General features: G+C 42.5%; 1 protein-coding gene across 2 annotated transcripts in view; it reads right to left on the bottom strand.

Annotated features, from left to right (window-relative positions):
* LOC144755433 (mitogen-activated protein kinase 14) overlaps positions 1-20,134 on the bottom strand; it is a 519,324-nt gene that overhangs the window by 43,036 nt on the left and 456,154 nt on the right. The window contains exons 9-10 of one of the 2 annotated variants that reach the window (XM_078644343.1): positions 9,016-9,095; positions 7,901-7,979 (exon numbers count right to left, since the gene is read on the bottom strand). In XM_078644343.1, the coding sequence (XP_078500469.1) occupies positions 7,901-7,979; positions 9,016-9,095 (159 nt within the window). Of the gene's footprint in view, positions 1-7,900; positions 7,980-9,015; positions 9,096-14,958; positions 15,039-20,134 lie in introns of both variants that reach the window. The other variant, XM_078644344.1, reaches the window with a different exon arrangement.

The raw sequence follows: 20,134 nt of genomic DNA, 5'->3' as shown, positions 1-20,134 counted from the left end.
ACTTTGTATTGTCTTATTGTTGTTCTGTATTGGCCATGATAATGATAACAACTGTTTAAATGAAGCACACACGAAGTATGTGTCCTGCTGGGCCTGTGCAGATTTTAAAAAGAAAAAAATGTAGTAACACATTCTCTTACCTACTCCATTAGTCAAACTTTGTGTCACAGCCTGATGTGATAAAGCCACTGTAGGGGTTAGGAAAGGTGACTGAGAATAAACAAACTTCTTTTCTCCTGAGCTGCATAGAAAAAGAAATATCAACGCAGCAGGACAGAGGCAAATGTTGTTAACATTGTCAAAGAAAGGATTTGTCACCTTTCGCCATGCCGAGATGAAGAGGTGAAAAAATAAACAAAGCCTCAATTAACATGTTAATGGTCTTTGAAGACCTGTGAAGTACTCAGGTGCGGGGCTGCGATAATCTCTAAAACTGTGTGTGCGCCCGGGAAAGCTGTCTCGGCCCGGGCTGACACACACGACCTGCGCGTTGCACGCCTGCCTTCCAGCCTTCATTGCTGAGGGCCAAGGCTCCTGTTTGGGTGGGCCAGGCTCTAGTGTGGGTGGGCCTGGCCCACCTGGCCCACCCGCTAGAACCGGGCCTGGGTACAATCCCACTGTTTCCTTAAAAACTACCTCAAGAACTACCTGGGGGCAAAATGGCTGGCCGGGAAGGGAAGACAAGGAAAGCAGCAACGGGAGGATATATAGCCGGGACCTTAAGCCAGTTCATTACCAGGGCTACTTCAGTTCTGGCAAAGGAAATAGCAATCACTGAGCGCCGACTTTCTCAGGACCCGGCATTTGCTAAACGTTCCTCCCTGGGGGTCTTGGCGCTGGCTCGTAGACCGGTGCCGCACAACCCTGCAGCTGTTTACCCCATGACCTCCGCCCAAATTTGTGTTCGACCTCCCCAGGTTTTGTTGCCAGACCAGGATAATGTGGATTGTGGGGTAGCTACCCGTGCTTCTTCAGGGGCCATCACAACAGTGATCCGCATCGCAGCAAAAACTCCATCGGGAGCACCCTCTAAAAAGAAGGAGGGGGGGAGCGCAGAAGGGAAAAAAAATCCAAGAAGCCGGAATCAAATAACACGGCTAACCTGGTAAATACGGTAAACGCGGAAGTGTTTCTTTTAAGCCCAGGGCAACCAGGTGTGAATGACTCGCTTCCAAACACCCTTCCTCTGGTTTTACAAGATGGTCCTTTGCCCTTGACAGATGCTGGTTTTTGGAGGACATTAGGCGAGCTCATATCAGCCTCTATAAAGCCTGTGTATGAAAAACTGCTGTCTATTGAGGATAGCCTGAAGAAACTATAACAGCTATCTAAAACAAACTACTCTCTTATCAAGAACATTTCGCAAAAGTGCCCCGAGGCTAAAGTCATCCCGAGGAATGGTCCGTGGCACAGTCCGAGCATTATTCCATCATCCCATGCGATTGCCCTGGACCCAATCCCATGCAACTTGGACAGGAACATAGTAGTCGGGGCCGGTACTATGGCTGAAGCCAATATACAGGGAAACAAAGACTGCCCCCAAGGAAAGAGTGACAATCAACAACTGGCGGGAGGGGGGATTGCGACAAAGCAGCAGACAGGCCGGATGGGCCCACAATGCTTTACTGATCATCAAAAGACTTTGTTGCCACATATTGATCTACCTCCTGAGTCTGTACCCTATGTTGTTGTGTTGACAGGAGTGCCAGAATTAGACAATGGGAGGGTGGAGACCTATAGTGAGTTAAAGAACAAAACTGTGCACTGGTTGAACACAAATAGACCCCTACCCTTGAATGTACACAGCAAAATACTGTTTGTCCGCAGGGTAAGCTGGATAGGACGCAGATCAAAGGATATAGAGGGTAATTGTATAATTATAAATTTTAGTGATAGCAGGGCAGTGCATCACATCTGCGGCAGATTTAACCAGAATGTGAGATCCACTATTCAACCTTTCGATCACAGTTATTTTTACACTACCGCAATGATTAGCGAACACATTGTCCAGTATGGAGTAAGCTTTGAAGAGTGATCCCGACCGGGACACCTAGGTGACAGATTTGCCTGTGACGGGTTTAATCTACCGGGGAGCTGCCATCTTTCTCCCATTGTGCAGGGACCAAATAGATTTGCAGTACTTTCAAGGTTGGACGATTGCGATTGACTGCCGGATGGCGTAGAGCTGCAAGCATCAACTATTCAGGCCTCAGAACTAGTCCACTCATTTCCTATAGGAGAAGGGTCTATAGTACAGACAACGTATAAGCCCCCTATCTTGAAGTCACCAGAGGTTTTGCCCACTGTATCATCTGGGGATCATCTAGTAGACTACAATGTTCTATCTTGGAACATTGTTGGGTTGGTAGAGAAGATCGCAGATCCGTTGTGGGTGCAGTTCATCGGTCAATTCTCGCTGATAAGTTTACAGTAGACTTGGTTGGTGAACTGCAACCTATACCTGGAGGGGTACAAAGCTTTTTATTTCCCTGCTGCCCCTTCAGCAAGTGGAAGGGCAAGGGGTGGCCTAGTTATCTTTACATCTCTAGCATTGAAATGCAGGATTAAGGTCCTCCCATTCGCTCAAAGTGACTCCCAACCTATTCTATTAAAGCATGGAAACGCTAGTGTGTGTTAATCAACTTTTATAATGCATTGAACAGACAGGGGGTCTGTCAGTTAACATTGCTGAATGGGCTTCTTAAGCAGCATTGTGCTTATGTCTCTCATAGCCTTATGATAGTGGGAGACTTCAATGTCCACCCGTGTGGTGACCCTGAAACAACTAGGATGGGTGATATGGGATGTGCCAGGACACGAGGTCTCCACTTTGAGCACACAGTGCATGGAAATGTACTCAATGACCTGCTTAATGAATATGATCTGTTCTCTTCTATGTCTTTTGCTGTTCCATCTAGTAAACAGCCCGTGCCGTCCTTTAAAGGGTGTAGTGGAGGATTTTTCTATGGATCATATTCTGATCTCTGTCAGTCTACAGACTATCCTTCAGGGTTTCAAAATCGTGGAGAGTCCATTCAGGGACCACAACCCAGTGTGTGTGCAGTTGGGGGGTGGTATGTTGAACAGGAGGGCCCGGGAGGTTGTGCCGGGCGTGCTTAAACCGAAAGATGGTAGGCGTCGCCTAAATGGTCCCAGGTGACCCCAAAACCTCTTCTACGAAAAGGTCCATGAGTCTTGCGCTGCAGAATTTGCATTCTGTGTGTCTCCTGATTCTTCAGCAGCAGATGTCCTAACCTCATTTTCAGAGATTGTTGCTAAGGTGGGGGGCTTTGCTTTCTGTCCCTGCTCGAAAAACAACATCTAGCGATCCTAAATGGTTTAATTCCGCATGCTCTAAAGCAGCCAGAGTATTGAAGGATGCATTGAAAGCTAACCCGAGGGATTTGCCCTGGGTTCGTGCCCTTCGACTTAACTACAAAAAGACACTGGCAAGCCACAAGGCGTAACTGAAGGAAGCAACCTGGTGTGAATTGGTAGACCCAAGCACGTTAGGTAGTAGTGCTAAATTTTGGGGCATTATCAATAGACCTCTTTTTGAAAGGGTTATGGATGAAGGACTTGGTACTAACATACTGGAAAAGGATTGGGTCTCGCATTTTAGCCATATTTTTAAGAGCGATTCACCTCTAGTTCGACCACAAGCCAGCGTTGAAAATAATGCCCTGGTTGTATTCTCCCAGAGTGAAGTTGAGAAAGGCATTGCTGGTTTGACGTGCAACAAGGCGTCGGGTCCAGACGGTATCCCGCCGGACCTATTTAAATCAAATCCTTCACTTTGGGCCCTGGTCCTGCAAGGTGTTTGTAATGCGGCCGCTAAGGCCGGCTGCCCAAAGTTTTGGGGCTTATCCACTATTGTACCAGTGTTTAAAAAAGGTGATCGCAATAGTACACTGAACTATAGGCCGATTTCCCTTATTAACTCCGTAGTCAAGGTTGTGGGAGGGGTTCTATTGAATAGACTGGTTACCTGGGCGGAAGATAATAAGATCATCTCTGACATTCAATATGGGTTCCGACCAGGACACTCTACTATAGCCCAATGTCTCAACCTTTACCTGATCCTCGGGAAATACACGGTTGCCCGAGAAGGGACGATCTACATGGCCTTCATGGATCTCTCCTCTGCTTTTGACTGTGTCAATCAGGGGAGAATGTGGCAATCCATGAGGGCCATGGGGGTGGAGGACAATCTGGTGGACTTCCTGAGGGATCTGCATAGTGATACAAGGGCAAATATTAGGTTTGTTCAGGGCCTTGGGGTTTCCAGGGATTTCAGCATTGAAAGGGGTGTAAGGCAGGGGGTGCATCCTCGCCCCGTTTCCTTTTAACCTTTATATCAACGACTTGGATAGGATTTTAACAGAAACAGGGGCTGATTGTCCGTATGTGGGGCGAAGGGGTCTGCCCGTTCTGCTCTATGCAGACGACGCAGTTCTCCAAGCCCGTACCCCTAGAAGCCTGCAAACCTTGTTGGATACCTTTTGCAGCTTCATGGCAGACCGCGATTTGGCTGTGAATAACTCAAAATCATTTGTAATGCAAGTAGGGACATGCCCTAAGAAGCAATATGCCTTTAGGGTGAATGAAGAGAAGGTGCCCTTAACCCCAACCTTCTCTTACTTGGGCAACCTAATGGATGATCGTTTGGACTGGAGTGCCCTGGTTAGGAGAAGGAAGGGGGAAGTGACAAGAGTAAATGCATCTATTCGCAAGCGCCCAATTGCGGCATTACTGAAAATGTATCAAGCAAAAAGCGTAGCAACTGCCATCTACAGAAGCGAACTATGGGGATACGTAGCCTCGGAGGGAATTCAGGTGGCTGAGAATAATTTCCTAAAAGACTGCTGGGTGTTCCCAAAGGTACTGCTTATTTAATAGTACATGAAGACACTGGCACTGCATTTATCTCTAATATTCTGGCTATACGTCAATTGATTTTTTGGCTCAACTGTTGGCTGAACAAAGACTAAAGCCTTAATTATGAGATATTGAAGGAAGTAATGAGCCTGGACCATATGCTTGATATCCCATGGCTTAAATACATAAAGGGTTGTTTTGATGACCTGGGGCGTCCAGACTTGTTTTTTAAGACCTGGTTTTATAACTGCAAAAGACGTGGTGTTTGTAAAGGAATCTTTTATTATGCTCAAAAAAGCAAACAGAGATGGGGTAGAATTTTTAAAAACCAGCGTGCGGAAATTCGTGATGCTAAAAACTATTCCGGGCTCTGAGCCTTATCTCTTAATGCCACTGCCGAACTATGAGCGGTTCTTATTGACCGGGTTTAAAATGGATTTTTTCCAGTTTTTACTTGCTGTTCCTCTGGGGCGCCAGAGAGGACAAGTGCTAGCACCCTGTGGCTGCGACGGGGAGTCTCCACAGGACATGCTGCACTTTATGTTCTTCTGTAGCTTTTATGATTCTCCCCGGAGGCTCTTTTTAAAATCACTTTTAAAAAAACTAAATTTTGCATCCCTTTTGTGATTGGTTTTTTGAAATGCTCATTGAAGTATAGAAAATGTATGGAAAATTAACTTTTAAATGCCGCCTGTTTTTTTCTTTATGTGCAATACAGTGCTGTGGCCATACGGTCTTTTTAACCGGTTAATTAATTCTTCTGTAATGCTGGTATCTTCTTCTAATAATTGGATGATCCATCCACATTGTAATAATAATATTGTGTCTTTTAATAATTTTTATATATGGCAGTTAAATATTTTAATATGTATGCAATGGGATTGTCGTTTAGAATGTCTAGGATTTAGATGCGCCCCGTGTCTTTTTATGAGATTTGTAATCTTTTATGGTTTTCTATCTTTTAAACCGAATAAAGTTTTTTTTTTTTTGTATGCCTCCTCTTATCTTTTTTTGGCTAGGGTGTACCTTGACAGAAATAAAAGAATCTCTTGAAGCAGGGTATGGTACAAAGAATGGACCTAGTTTAGATTTAAAAGCCTCGATTTTCCAAATATAGAACATTTAATAGTTTTCATCTTGCAAATATAGAGCAGGATAAACTGTTTATGGGTTATCCAGCAACAAAGCACGTCCTAGGTACCCACAATGCTGAGGAACTAGTACTGGCATCCTAGAAGGAGACAAGCTCAAAAAGCCAAAGCCAAAGACGTATTTACTTCTTTGAGGGAGTTGGCTACACATGTCTGTTCAACCCAGGATGTTCTGAGTCTGTTCAGTAGCGTTCCAAGACTAACAATAAAAAAATATATAACTTTACACTTTCCAAGCATATTGCCTCCTTCCAAATAGAAAATAGCTTTCGGTGCCACTGACCTGATCCTTTTTTCCTGCTTGGTTAGATTCACACCACAATAAAACTATTCTAAAGTCATTATAACTTCCTTCCTGGGAGCAACTGATTTATGCAATGGTACGGAATGGTTGACATGGCTATATGAAAACTAATCAAAGCTATTCAGCCAAAGGGTACTTAGATGTTCTTTTGAGCTTTTGGAATTATTATGAATGATACAAACGAGTAAAATATGCACATCTGTAAATGCAAAGCTTCTATTTATCTTAAATCCAGCTCCCTTTTATTCACAAATTGTGGTAAAAAGATGACCAAGCACAGACTGCTGGGCATCACTTGGAGTCAAGCTTTCAGGGAGAATTGTATGGAAAGGAGCACTGTGTACTGCTCAAAAGATCTAAGGCAAACATTGTTCTAAAAAAACAGGGAACCTGCGTTCCTATGGGTGAAGAACTAGTGAAAACAAGGAAAAATGTGATGATACTGGACGCTATGGCAATATAAGATAAATAACTTACAGCTGGAAAAATATCTGTCATTTTTAGCCGTGTTTAGATGTGGCAGTGCATACCCACGTCCATCACATTGGAAGGAATGGGTTGGCTACCTAACTGCTGAAAAGCCCATGGGTGAGAGCCTAGCCAAGTAAAAAAAAGCAATTTAATTTTAGGACTTTTTAAAGCCAGATCTAATGCCGCTAAATAACGAGAGACAGGCTCTGATTATCAACATGTTGAGAAACTCAAGTCATGCCCCAAGCCCTGTTCTTCACGACTTTTTTTTTTACTAAATTTACCTGTCTAACTAATTTCACACACAGATTGACATTTTGGCCCTTCACTCAGTCACTATGTGAATTTCTCCCAAAATGATCTTCAGGTAAGAGGGTTTGTAACTGCAGCTGTAGTGTGGTTTGTTGTCTAAACTTACTCATCCTTAGAACATATCGCCTGGAGACCTTCAAAGTTCATATGAGTTTGTGGTTTCCCTGGATCAATCTCCTCTGTATCCATGAGTAACAAACGAAAATTGAATATTTCCGGGCTCGACAATTCAGCTGATACAAGGAAATGGTGAAAGTCCAACACAACACCTAATTTCTGGATATCTGAAGAGAAAGCAAATTTACTGGCCAGGTTGACGGAGACAAAATCTAAGGCTTCTAACCTTTGTTCTTGGACTTAACATGAATGTTGAATCTTGATCTCCTAACCACTTCAGACAAAGAAGGGCCCAAAGTCCAAGAGGTGAACAATGTAACAGAAATTGTGAAATAAAGTTCAGATCAGCAATCCCTCATCTTAGAACAGTCAACTGCTGAATTGTTATGCCAAGTCTGAGACAAATCAATCTTTGCATCAGCCCACTATGCCACAACTGATTCATTCTTGGTATTGATAAGTAAACACCTGAGGAAAGATATGGATCAATCAGCACAGTCATTCACATGGACTATGCAACCACATGTTTTTATATAAAAAAAGATATAAAGCCCAGACAAAATACATTAAAAAACAGACATTTACCAACAGGAAAATTAATCATGTTTCATGTGGATGAAAAATAACCTACCCTTAGGTTGGGGTATAAAGAGACCTTGGAACTCACCTTGTGGATTGGCTCCAAGAAACACATCCTCAAAACTCATCTTAGGCATATATGGCAGAGACTGGATGTAGTTTCGAGCCTGAAAAAACAAAAGCATTTGAGATCCGCTGTGCCTTCCAAGAGCTAGGGGATCCCAATGAGAGACCATTCCACTGCTGCTAAATCTTAAGGGAAGTGGTTCTTAAGTGAGATGCCCAATTACCTTAAATTTGCAGGATTCAGGAAAAATGTCATCAGGACAATTGTCTCAAAGCAGCCTGATATCTAGGGAAAAGTTACACCTAAATGATGCAGGGTCTAGTAGACATGGATACTACCTGGGTCATGAGTTAAGTGGGTGGGGGTATATCTGCTGAATTCTAATGAGACCACAATATTGTCTAGCCTCAAGGCCTTTCACAAATAGAAGAAACGGAAGATGACCCACATAGATAATCATATTCTACCCCTAGGAGAGATTACCCAGGAAAAACAGTTGAACACTTCTGACATGAGTGCTCACACCCGTACCAGACAAGTGTGTTTCCTCTGAGGGATGGTCAGTTAAATACAGAGCCAGTGTTTGATAAAGTGAATGCTACAGCAGTATCAGTGCAATGCAAGAAACTTAACAAGAGGAAGTTGTTTATATGGATAGCATGCCCTTGTCCTGCTGAGAATTAAACCTCAGGAATGTATCAGGCACTGACATACTCTGGAAGCTACTTGTCTGTGGCAGTTTCAACGAGTATGTTCAAGTGAGGTTTTAGAACTGCAGGTCCTATATGGTCATGAGGTTCAGAGAGGATAAGCAGATTTGTCCAAGAGTCAATTTAAAGTTAAACAATGGCATGCCAGAGCTGCTTCAAATACTGCCATCTTCATTCCAGGATACATGCAAGTATTGCTTTATTTACTAATAATCATGCCACAGTGACCACTGAGACGCAATGCCCTTCATACATGCAGTTTATTATTGTATCACACTACTGGAGCCAGAGCAAAACTCCCTCTCACATGCAATATTTTAACTATGCATGCATAGAGGGCAGAAGGCATGCCTACGTTCCCTCCCCTCCTTTCCCAGAGTGCAGTACTGGGGACAAAAATCTCAGAACCCCCACATGCAATCTCACCTCGTGACTGGGCATCCTGTTAATGAGATAGGAAGGGGGGGTCCCCGTCAGGCGCATGATCTGCTGAAGCTGGTTAATATCTTTGGTGCCAGGTCAAGGGCTTGTTAAAGACATAGTGCAAAAATAAAATCTAGGTCCACACAATCCAAACAAAGCAAGTGAATGTGTGTAGGCCATCAATCTTGCCACACGCAACAAGAGGCCTCACTTTTGCATTTTTAGCTAGACAGTAAGGCGCTTACGCAGACAACAAAAGGGGCAGACTCATATCATGCTCACAAAGAACTGAATAGAGGCCAGATGAAAAATTCACTCCAACACATCAAAACCATAACTCTGATCCTTTCCACAAATGCTGTCACACAAACATGTAAGAGGTGTGCAGCAACTCTTAAGAGACACACTGAGTGAAGACTACAAACAAGAGGTGAGTGTCCCTGTATGCAGACATGGGAAATGCATGCTAAATGGGCCTCAAATAGCGCACTTGCACTCAGATCTATAAGAAATACCTCAACCAAGAGACTGAACACTTAACAACACTAGACACACGTCCAATCAGTCCCATTAGTCAAAACTCTCTATTCACATTCAAACAAACGCTACCGTGCCATGTTACAGCCAGAAGAAGAAAATTGTAATCATACTCGCACAGGAGGTAGGAGTAATCCAGTTTCAGCCACACAAGGTATACTCTCCCTGACACACACATTCAAACATTCACACAGAGTTTTGCATTGTTGGATCTTCACTGAATTTAAACATTTGAATAATTACCTATTGTGTGCGCAGACCCTGGAAGACGTTCTTATGAAACTTTTTGTCCTTTTTGTCCATGGAATTAACATCACAAAGTCACTTAATCCATAGGCAAATGTATTATACCCTTCAAGAGAAGTTGTGGATTGCACATGCTGCAATGCACTCCAAAATAGGCATTTTGAAAGCTAGCAATCCACGTCAGGGAGAATACTGGAGAAGGCACTTTGTGTTAATTCCATGGATTGTGTTTGATGATAAACTATTTCTGAGTCCGCGCACACAGAGAAGATTTTTTCTAACATTTATAACTTCAATGAAGATTACTACATTCAGACCCAGGACTACATGAACGTAACCTTTTCTAACATTCAGAGAACATGCACTTCTTTACACCACATGCAAGAGTTACACAACTTGATCATACCCACAATATCTAAATGCAACAAGTCAACTGCACCAACAGAAACAGTACACCTTTTTCCGCACTAACGGGAGACGCATATGCTTATTCATACACATACAAGAATCATACACAGAGCAAAACATGAAAAGCAAAGCCAAAGAGATGTATTTAAATTTAAGACGCAGTCACATCCAAATAAAACCATAGGGGAGGCATGTAGTTCTAACCACGAGGCACATAGTCACACCTAAATAAAGTACAGTTACAGCCGAACCAGAAGCACACACATATTCAATTTCGAAGCAGATATAGTTGTGTTCATAAAAAAGCATGCTTTATCTAGAAATCCTGTATACCTTCTATGTCACACCCACACAGGAAAACAAGGGAGTATGCTTCCCACACATCCAGACCCACATCAGAGGCACACATAGTCACACCCAAATTAGAGGCATGCAGTCCTGTGCAAAGGATGTGACATATGCACCGACACATAATGGACTGGCATGTGCACTCCTACCAAAAAAAGCCAAGAAAGTCATACCCCATAAAGTGCCGCTCAACCACACTCACAAGAAAGGCATGCCGTCTCTCCCATTTGAGAGGAACGAAGCCATATCCAAACTGGCATCACACAGGGGCATCCAAATGAGAGGCATACCCAAACGAAAAGCATGTACTAGCATTCAAGTCCAAGTTATCATTCTCAATGACCAGCATGCAAATGTGCACCCAAACAAGATGCACAAGGCCCTCTCCCGCGAAAGGCGCTCTTTCACACAATAGACAGGCGTGCACTTGCATCTGAACAAGAAGCCCATCACCCTCCATTGATAGCCATGCAGAGGCACAACTAAACAAAACTCATGAAATTACACCCCATACGAGAGTCAGTCCTTTATAAACGGAAAGAAATGGCCGCTAATGTGCACAGCCACTCCCACGGGGAATCTCACTGCACCCATATAAGGCACGGAAACAGACCCAAATAGCAGACAAACCCAGGCGCAGACCCACATGGAGGCACGTCCACTGACCCCAAAGACGGAAGCAATTACATCACACAATTCACACTCAAACGAGTTACCCTGTTACAATGAAACAACAGGCAGCACCAGAGGCCGGCAATCGCATGCAAATGTGACATCAAGTAACACTCATTGGGCACGAAGACGCTCCCAAAGAAGGCAGGAGGTTGCACCCAAACAAAACAAAGAAGAGGTATTCAAAGTAGCAAATATTTAACGGGTCAATCTTAAAAACGAGGCAGGTGGGCTCTTGGCGCAGGGAGTCAAGTCCCTCAGCAGATATGCATTCATTTACACCCAGCATTTGATGAGCTCAGTCACAGATTTGAGTACATAAGTTCACCCATGCAATGATATGCATTTCAATCACAACCACACGAGAGGTGGAATCAGTCATCCAAATAAAAAATAAAAAACCTAAGTTCACTCACACATACATTAAGTATGGTTAATTGGGCAATGAGGCGCACCATATGACCATGCGCTCTCTCTCACACAAGTGGCTGACAAGCAGCCACATAAAAGGACAAGAAGGGCAATCTCACACACATAACACTCACACCGGACGATGGCATTCAGAGACACCTTTAAGCGAAGAGTGGTGTGCTCATAAAAGCGTAAAATAGCCAGTTGCACCGATATAAGAGGCTCTTCAATATGCTAGCATAAGAGTCATTCGAAGTCAACCACGCTTTCCCAGGCACGCGGAGAGAATGCACTGTTACAATGGCTTGCATTGTGTCTGGCACACGCACATATGCTCTCAGAGCACGAGAGTACACACACACACCTTTCATGCTACGTCATGACAATGGGTGGCTGTTATTACGTCAGCAGTGAGGGAGGAATGTGCCTGGCCGAGGGCAAATGTGTTCTCCTTCATGTCAGGGGCACACAAAGCCTCTTTCACTGTGTGTGCACACACTCTTTGACACCAATATAAGGATCACACTGGGAACAGTTTCTTTCTCACACACACACACACCCATACACACACACACACACACATATATACACACACACACACACATATACACACACACAACTATATTAACATTTGTTAGTGCACACACTAGAGCAAATCAAGTGTTGTAGCCTAACATACATCACATTTGAGAGACTCTCTTATTGACAGATGTTGTTTGATCACCATTGTGTTAGATTCGCCAATCTACATCCTCAACCATCTGCTGTGAGGATTGAGGAACACTATGGTCGGATGCAGTGGCTTCACGCTCTGGACTTCTTCCATCTTCTGGTTAGTGCAGAATAGCATGCAAGTAAGTAGGTAATGAAAAGGCAGTGCCGTTATTTGACGTGCATGCAATTCAACATATGCTCAACACCACAGCCAAGGAAACAAGAAAGAAAATGTAAAGAAATCCAGGCAAGGACAAGCACTAAGTCAAATCCTGGTTAATTCACTCAGAAGCTGTTCCTGACAAGAAGAGCAACTCAACTACTGCACAGTCCTACTGTCGTCATCACCAAATTGGACTTGGTCTTGCAGGATTCACTCACCTTATATTCTATGCCCACCAAAATTAGACTCAGCATTGCCATCAATTAGCAACACAACTTCAAGTTTAAGCTGGCATACGATCTAAGAAGTCGAGGGGCAGAGGACTGGTCAAATAGAAGCCCCAATAGATAACCCATGGAATGCATCCAAACTTCATAAGTCTGACGTAGTGGCTTCAGCGCATAGTCATCTGTATCATCATCATGTTATTGGGAAGAGGTAGGAGAAAAGAGGTGAGGGGGTTCAGCACATGAGAACTGGGGGCCTCCAGGACATGGTCAGCTGTTGACAGCCATGGGGTATAAGCACCACCATGAGGCAGCAACAGTTGAGGCTACTATGTGTGTCAGCCAGGTGCACCGTGGGGGAAGGGCAGCAGCATGTGGCAGCTACAGGGACCTAAAGAAAATAACAACCATTGTGAAAAAGGCTTCCTACATATGGCAACTATAGGGAGAGACTTTAGTGTGCATCAGTTTTGTGGCAGTGGAAATTGTATTGTAATTACATTTATATAGCGCTTACTACCCCATACAAGTCATCAAAGCGCTTTTTCGGCGAGTAGCACGCAACTCCGGGACACATACAGGATTAGTGTTAAATTAGTATAGTGAAACATGCAAGTACATTTTAAGTGGTGGATAGGTTAGTCAGTTATTTGGATTTGGAATGATAGCAGAAGGATAGAGGAGGAAAAAGGGTTTGAATTTATATGACGCTTGTTACCCCTGATGGGGTGTTGATGCACGATATTCAGGAAGCCCATAAAGGATTAGTGGTGAATTAATATGGTGAAATATGAAAGTAATTTGAGTGGTGGATATTAGTCAGTTATTTGGAGTGAGAAGGATAGCGGAGGGATAAAAGGGGAAGAAAGGTCTGCATTCATATAGCACTTGATACCCCTCATGGGTGTTGAAGCGCTTTTCTGGCGAGTAGCATGCCACTCCAGAACCCATAAAGGATTAGTGGTGAATTAGTATAGTTGAATATGGAATTTGAGAAGTGAACATGTTAGTCTGATAATTTTGATTGAAAAGGATAGTGGAGGGATAAAAGAGTGAAAGATGTATTTTTCTGTTTTTAGCTGTAGGAGGAGGCTTTTGGAAGAGTAAAAAGGAGTTTTGGAGGCGAGGAGTCAGAGGGAAGAGTTTAGAAAGGTTTGTTTTAGGGGATCGGTATAGTAAAAGAGGAGTCAGATGATGCAAAGAGGGGTAGAGTAGGAGAGAGTCTAGAAAGGGTTATTTTGGGGATCCTAGTAGTGGTATGGGTTTGGGATAAATGAGAGTGGATGTAGAGGATATAATGATAGATGTATAGGATGAGAGATAGGGTAGTGCATTGGAAATGCTAAATTAGAAGAAAGTGATAAATATATAGATCCATAAGTACCATAAGTTTGTGGATGGTGTGTGCTGGGTATTGCTAAAAGTGTTAATGGGCAGCATTTCTGGCCCTGGCCCTGGCCAGTCTCTAACAGGTTCAAACAGGCAACTTCCCTTGTCCTCTCCGCCCTTAACAGGCTCAAGGTTTGTGGTTGTAGCATTACTGAACTTTACGTTAGGTTTTTCAGTTTCTTAAAATCTCGTTTTCTTGGGGAAAGGGGAAGTATCAACATCATTTGAAGTGTGTTTTGCGGATGGTGAGAGAACGGCAGGTACGTTCTTCTCTTACCTCTATTTTCTTTTAATTTTTTATTCTGATCTGATAATGCAGCTCTACCTTATTTGGCACGAAGCAATCTCTCATATCGGGAGTCCTGCTGGAGCAAACATAGGAAGGCCTCCAGCACACCAAGGCTTTCGACATGTGATGAATACGGTCAGTGGTTACGATGTAGAATGACGTGGTGGTGGTAGTACATAGAATACCTGGCAAAATCAAGGCATGTGCTTGAATACATGTTAAAACTGACATCTTTTAAGGACTGGTGCAGATACTTGAGAATTGGAGAATTTCCCTGAAGTGTACTATTTGGAAACACCAAATAAAACTCGCCTTTCTACTTCTCAAGAATATTTGTCTCTGTCCTATCGGACTGGGAATGGAAAGATGTAATGAAGATAAATAAAGGAGGGGCAGAAATAAATACTAAGATGGGAAAGAACAATCAATCATGCGCTGGTTGTGAGCATTATAAAAACACTGGTTGAGGGCACTGCAATGAAACAAGACAATTCATCTGTGCAAAAAAATGTATGGACACAACAAGCAAAGGAGAAACTCACAGACTCAGATGAGATTTTCTTCAGGAGCTCAGACCCTGGAGTTCCAACCAGCCTCAAAATGAGCTTCAACTGATCAATATCTAAAGATGGAGTATGAAGGAAAATGTTGGGTAGGTGATGTTAAAATGGTGCCTATATGACTAATAAGAAAATAACAAAATTGGAGCGAAACTGCCAGCATCAAACACCAATGCAGAACACAAATAAAAATATGACACCTCTCAGTTCAAATCATCTTTCTTACGAAAGGAAATGTAGGGTGTTTCAAACCAACTCAGAGTCAGGCTCAAATTAACTGTAAACCATGTCAAATTGAAATTAATTATACACTCAAAGCCACCAGAAATATGCCATCGAATATTAAATTTCTTCAACGGCAATTACACCAGTTCTACAGCAAGGACAGCCACTAAGAGTGAGAACCCCCAATTCAAAAGACAGAACAAACTTCTCTCCAGTATCCAATAAGATCCATCAAAAATCAAGAGGCACCTCAAACCCTCCTGTCACCACCTGAATCCGAAATCCCTCTATCTTGACCAAATCACCTTTCTCCCTTGTGAACCATGTATGTCTTCACATAATAAACTCCTCTCCCAACACAAGGCACTTTACTTGACTTGACTTATTAGAAATTGGTCCAATGATCCCACTCAGCCTAAAACCTCATTTACACCCGGAAATGATGACCAATGTATGTCCCTTTTCTCATCTCACCTTCAAAGGAATGGCCCTACATTAATGAATATATGTCCAAATTATCAAGCACGTTGAAGAGGAATGCCTTTTGGCTTCTTCCATATGAAGTATTCCATAAGAAGACATTACTGACACACTCAGTTAAAGAAAGACAATGTAAGCATACTGGATGATGGGGATGTCTTGCTTCTGATTCGACTGGTCACTTGAGACTAAATCAGATCCTCAAGACAAATGTTGGGTTTTGTGGTAATGTTCTCAAGCAGGTCTCTTCCTTTCTTCACAGCAGACAACTAGTGAAAAGAGGTACCATCAGTTCACAGCCCTCCACGGTGGAACACAAGGTTTTTCATGGATCCATTGTATTACCCATTGTTTTCAATTTACAGTGGCACTGCTTAGTCTTCTGTTAATCTTCTGCACCGTAAATAACTACACATCCACAAATCATGTTTGGAAAAAAAACATACAATCTGGAATGTTACTAAATCTTCCAAGGGCTCTACTAAAGCAGCAACTTCCTTACACCAAACCACACCACCAATATGACTTGCCTTGGTTATAAATGCCAGCAACCAATTTTTTTTTTTTTTTTATGAATCTTGAATTGGGCAACATTCCTATATTATTTCCTAGACTTTCTTCTCCACCTGGATGCACCCGTCAAGCAGATCACAAAATCAGCAAATCAACTACTCCACTTGAATGTTAACAAAATGTATTTTTCTTCAAAAATGGCACACTGCTAAACAAGATCCAGTTGTATCACACATCAACTTCAGAAATGCCCAGATTGTAAGCCTGTCAAAACCTACTCTGATTCCTATAAGAATAGTCCTACTCGATTCACCACACGTTCAAAATAAATTAAGCACACTACCCCAATTCAAGAAACGTATCTTCCTCCAGAGGTTACAATCAATTTTAAAGTAGCCTGCTTAAAATAAAAGGATCTAGACACCACCTTACTTGTAAAGCACACTCTTAATCTATGATGCCTTCCGGCAACTCAGAAGCAGAACTTCCTTAAGGCATAAATGTCCAAGCTCCAAAACCAAGCAATCTTCAAATCAGGCCTTTCCAGCTGCTGAAGCCAAAGTATAGAACAAACTCCTTACCCTTCCTAAAATAATCTTGTGTATGATCCTGACTGCTGTCACACATTTCTAATTAATTCTATTTACTCACCTACCCAGTTTCTCACTTTCTTGCTAAACTTTATTTTGGAGACTTTTTGACCCTTAACTTATGTTTAGTCTGCAGCACTGTATAAAACAAAATAAATAAAATATTATTCCATTGTGTGCATTTCCCTGGTTAAAAAAAACAACAACCCTTAATGCTAACATTCACTGAAGGCAAACAAACACCAAGATCAAAGGTGCATACGCATACAACCAGGCGCTGGTGTGCCAATGCACTCAATTCTCCAAAAGCACAACCAGAAACACCTGAAACCTACATTTATTTAGACATTGAATGTATAAATAAAGATCACTTCCCAAAGACATCCAACTAAATCAAATGATGACCACTAACAGACATTGATGTAAATACCACAAGTGGATGGACTGCTCAACCAAAAGACCCAACCAGGAGTTTCACACACTAATGAAGGAGGTCAGAATCATAAACTGTCGACCAAAATCAGCTATGTTGCATGTCGGAGCCCTGTCTCTCACTCACCAGCCTTTCTGACTTTTTAGTCACACAAATCGTAAGCCCTGTAGTTTGCTTCACATTAAACTTCGCATGAAACACATTATAATTGCTAATCTGCGCTTCCGGACATTCCTCCCCTGACGTTTTTGGGGTTTTCCTTCCTTTATATTGGACCAGGAAAGCACCCCCTGTGATTTGCCTTATCCGGAAGATCACTAGCACAAGAAATCCTCTTTGAATCCTACATTAATAAGTACCTTCCATGTCTAAGGCGGAATCCAGTGTAGGCGTAATGATAATAGTTCCCAGAGTGAGTTCTCTGCCCATTAAGGCTTGCCTGTAATGGCCGTTTTGGGATCCAGAATTTATGGCTAAGCTAATCGTGTTATCCATAACTTAGTCTCCTACAATGGAATCAGCCCCCACAGCCAAGCTATATTGAAGAGGCGCAGTCGCAGATACACTTTATCTTGGAAACCCAATTGCGTAGTGACTTCTCCAAGTGACAGACAAGATAAAGATGGCACACCTTTTTTTTGTGAACATATAAAGTTACTCAGGTCCAGTAGCCATGAAGAAAGCGCTATACTAGTGCATTTCTTAATGAGGATCTAGACCCTGACCAGTGCCATTGACCTCTGCACTCATTCAAGTCCCTGGACAACCTTGGCTTTGGTTGGTCTTTAAGGGCAAGCCTAAATCAAACCTAGAGACGTATGCAAAGGTGCTGGAAGAATTTTCAGAGATGGGGTGTTGTTATCAATGTCACGTCAATGAACTCAGGCATTGTGAAAAAATCCAAGCGTCACACAAACAACAAGTGTAGCAAATCAGCCACGCCCATTCGGGGAGAGTGGTATTGTGCAGTGTGTAGCTGGTGGTGCATTCTGATGCATACGGTCACAGATATATTTCTATAGTATTGAGTAGTATCACACTGTCATTTACAGATAGCACATTCCCCATTGTGATGGCCAATAATTTTGCATAGGCATACCATTTTATTGATAAAGTTATATAGCACACAAACGCTAATGTGTGGAAATCAGGTTTCAGCGAATATTTGTAAATGACACATCACTAAGTAGAGTGACTGTCTCTTCATTTGTTTTGGTTCTATTAAAAACCTTTGTTTCCATCAAACTTCAGAGTTACAAAAAAGTGTAATTGTGCGTTCCTAACTGCAAATATATTTTGAAACATTTGTACAGTTAATTTATATATATTTAGAAAATATAACATCCCACATCCGTTCCTTTCACACCATAAGCTAGTGACAGCACTCACTTTTCAAAATCCTGTCACTTTGCAGAGGAAGAAAAGTAAACACCAATCTCCATATTAAAAGAAGAAGCAGCAATTTGTCATAAGACAAAGCCAGGCATTGTCTTTGAACACGCAGCAAATGTGACAATAAAAACGAAATTTAAAGGCATCTTTACTGCTCATTCACCTTTGGAACTCCAGCATGATTATTTTGGGATTGCTGCAGAACCCCCGAACCCCTACCTCCACAGCGACTACGGGCTTATGACATTCCATATTTTGCATGGATCTAAAATACAAGTCAGCAGCTGACACATTCTCTCCATTTTATTGTTTATGTTGGCAACATTCAATTCTGTGATTTTTCCCTCGCCGTTTTCAACAAACATCTGACATCCGGCAACCCTATCAACGTCCAACCACTTCCATACCAACAAAGGGTGGAAACAGCCATTTCCATCAGGAAAGCGATGGCACTCAAGACATTTGCGTAATTTAAATTGCTCAGGCCACACTTTGCGTCTATATAGTGTCACTGCTTGAATAAGTTTTGCAACGTGACATTTTGTTGCTTTGAACAAGCAACTGTTACAGATGATGACATGACTTGCCAGGCTCCAGAGCCGAGTTCAGGAAGAGAGTTGTAGAAAAACGTTTATGATAATCTGCAAATAGCTAAGAAGCAGGAGCAAACCGCAGAAGAGCATCAGGCCACACGCATAGAAATGCCAAAGTAGTTACCAAGAGTTTTAGGACACAAATTTTCAAAATAGTAATGATGCGCTCAATCTGGTCAAGGGAAAAGTGAAACTAGGACTGCAAGACTTGAGAAACGATGTCTTGGACAAAGGAGATCGACTACACCACTTGAAAGAAACTGAATTAACAGTCACTCAAACAAGAGCAACTGCAGTAGTCTACGTGGAAGAACAGAACATAACACTCCAAGAGAAGAAGAGGGACATGAAGAAATCGTGTAAGGATGTGAGGGGTGCAGAAAGGAGTAAAATGGAAGGAAATAAATATGTGCAGGATCTCTTTGATGCTATCGTATATCTAACAGACGAGGATCCCATCAGAACTAACCATGCACAGAGTGGCTCCCCTCAGCATCAGTAGAAAACATCTGTCAGATGTACTCATTCAGGTCCATTGCTTTCAGAATAAAGACTGTTTATAGAAAGCTTCAAGAGCAAAGAGATTTCCTTCAATTAGTGAACATACAAGTCTTCCAGGATGTTTCTGAAGTTAAACTACAGAAAAGAATACACTTTTGCCAAGTAATGGAATGTGTAAAGCAGGGGATCAACCACAGGTGGGGGTCACCAACATCGCCTTTATCTTGTATGGCCAACAAAGTAAACAAAAGGGAGGCTTGTGATATTTGAGATGTCAAATAGGGAAAGGAAGTTATCCATGCAATTGTCCGTCAGAGCAGGAAGCAAGAGCAATGCAGACAGGCGGGAGGAGGAGGCACAATAAGGAACCTGGAGAAGAGGAGACTCTGGCTGTCAAGGTAAAAACAATACAGCATCTACAGAGAGTAAGC

This window comes from Lissotriton helveticus, chromosome 5_1 (genome assembly GCF_964261635.1).
Source record: "Lissotriton helveticus chromosome 5_1, aLisHel1.1, whole genome shotgun sequence".
In the NCBI taxonomy this organism is placed as follows: Eukaryota; Metazoa; Chordata; class Amphibia; order Caudata; family Salamandridae; genus Lissotriton; species Lissotriton helveticus.
This window is presented reverse-complemented; position numbering and strand designations above follow the sequence as displayed.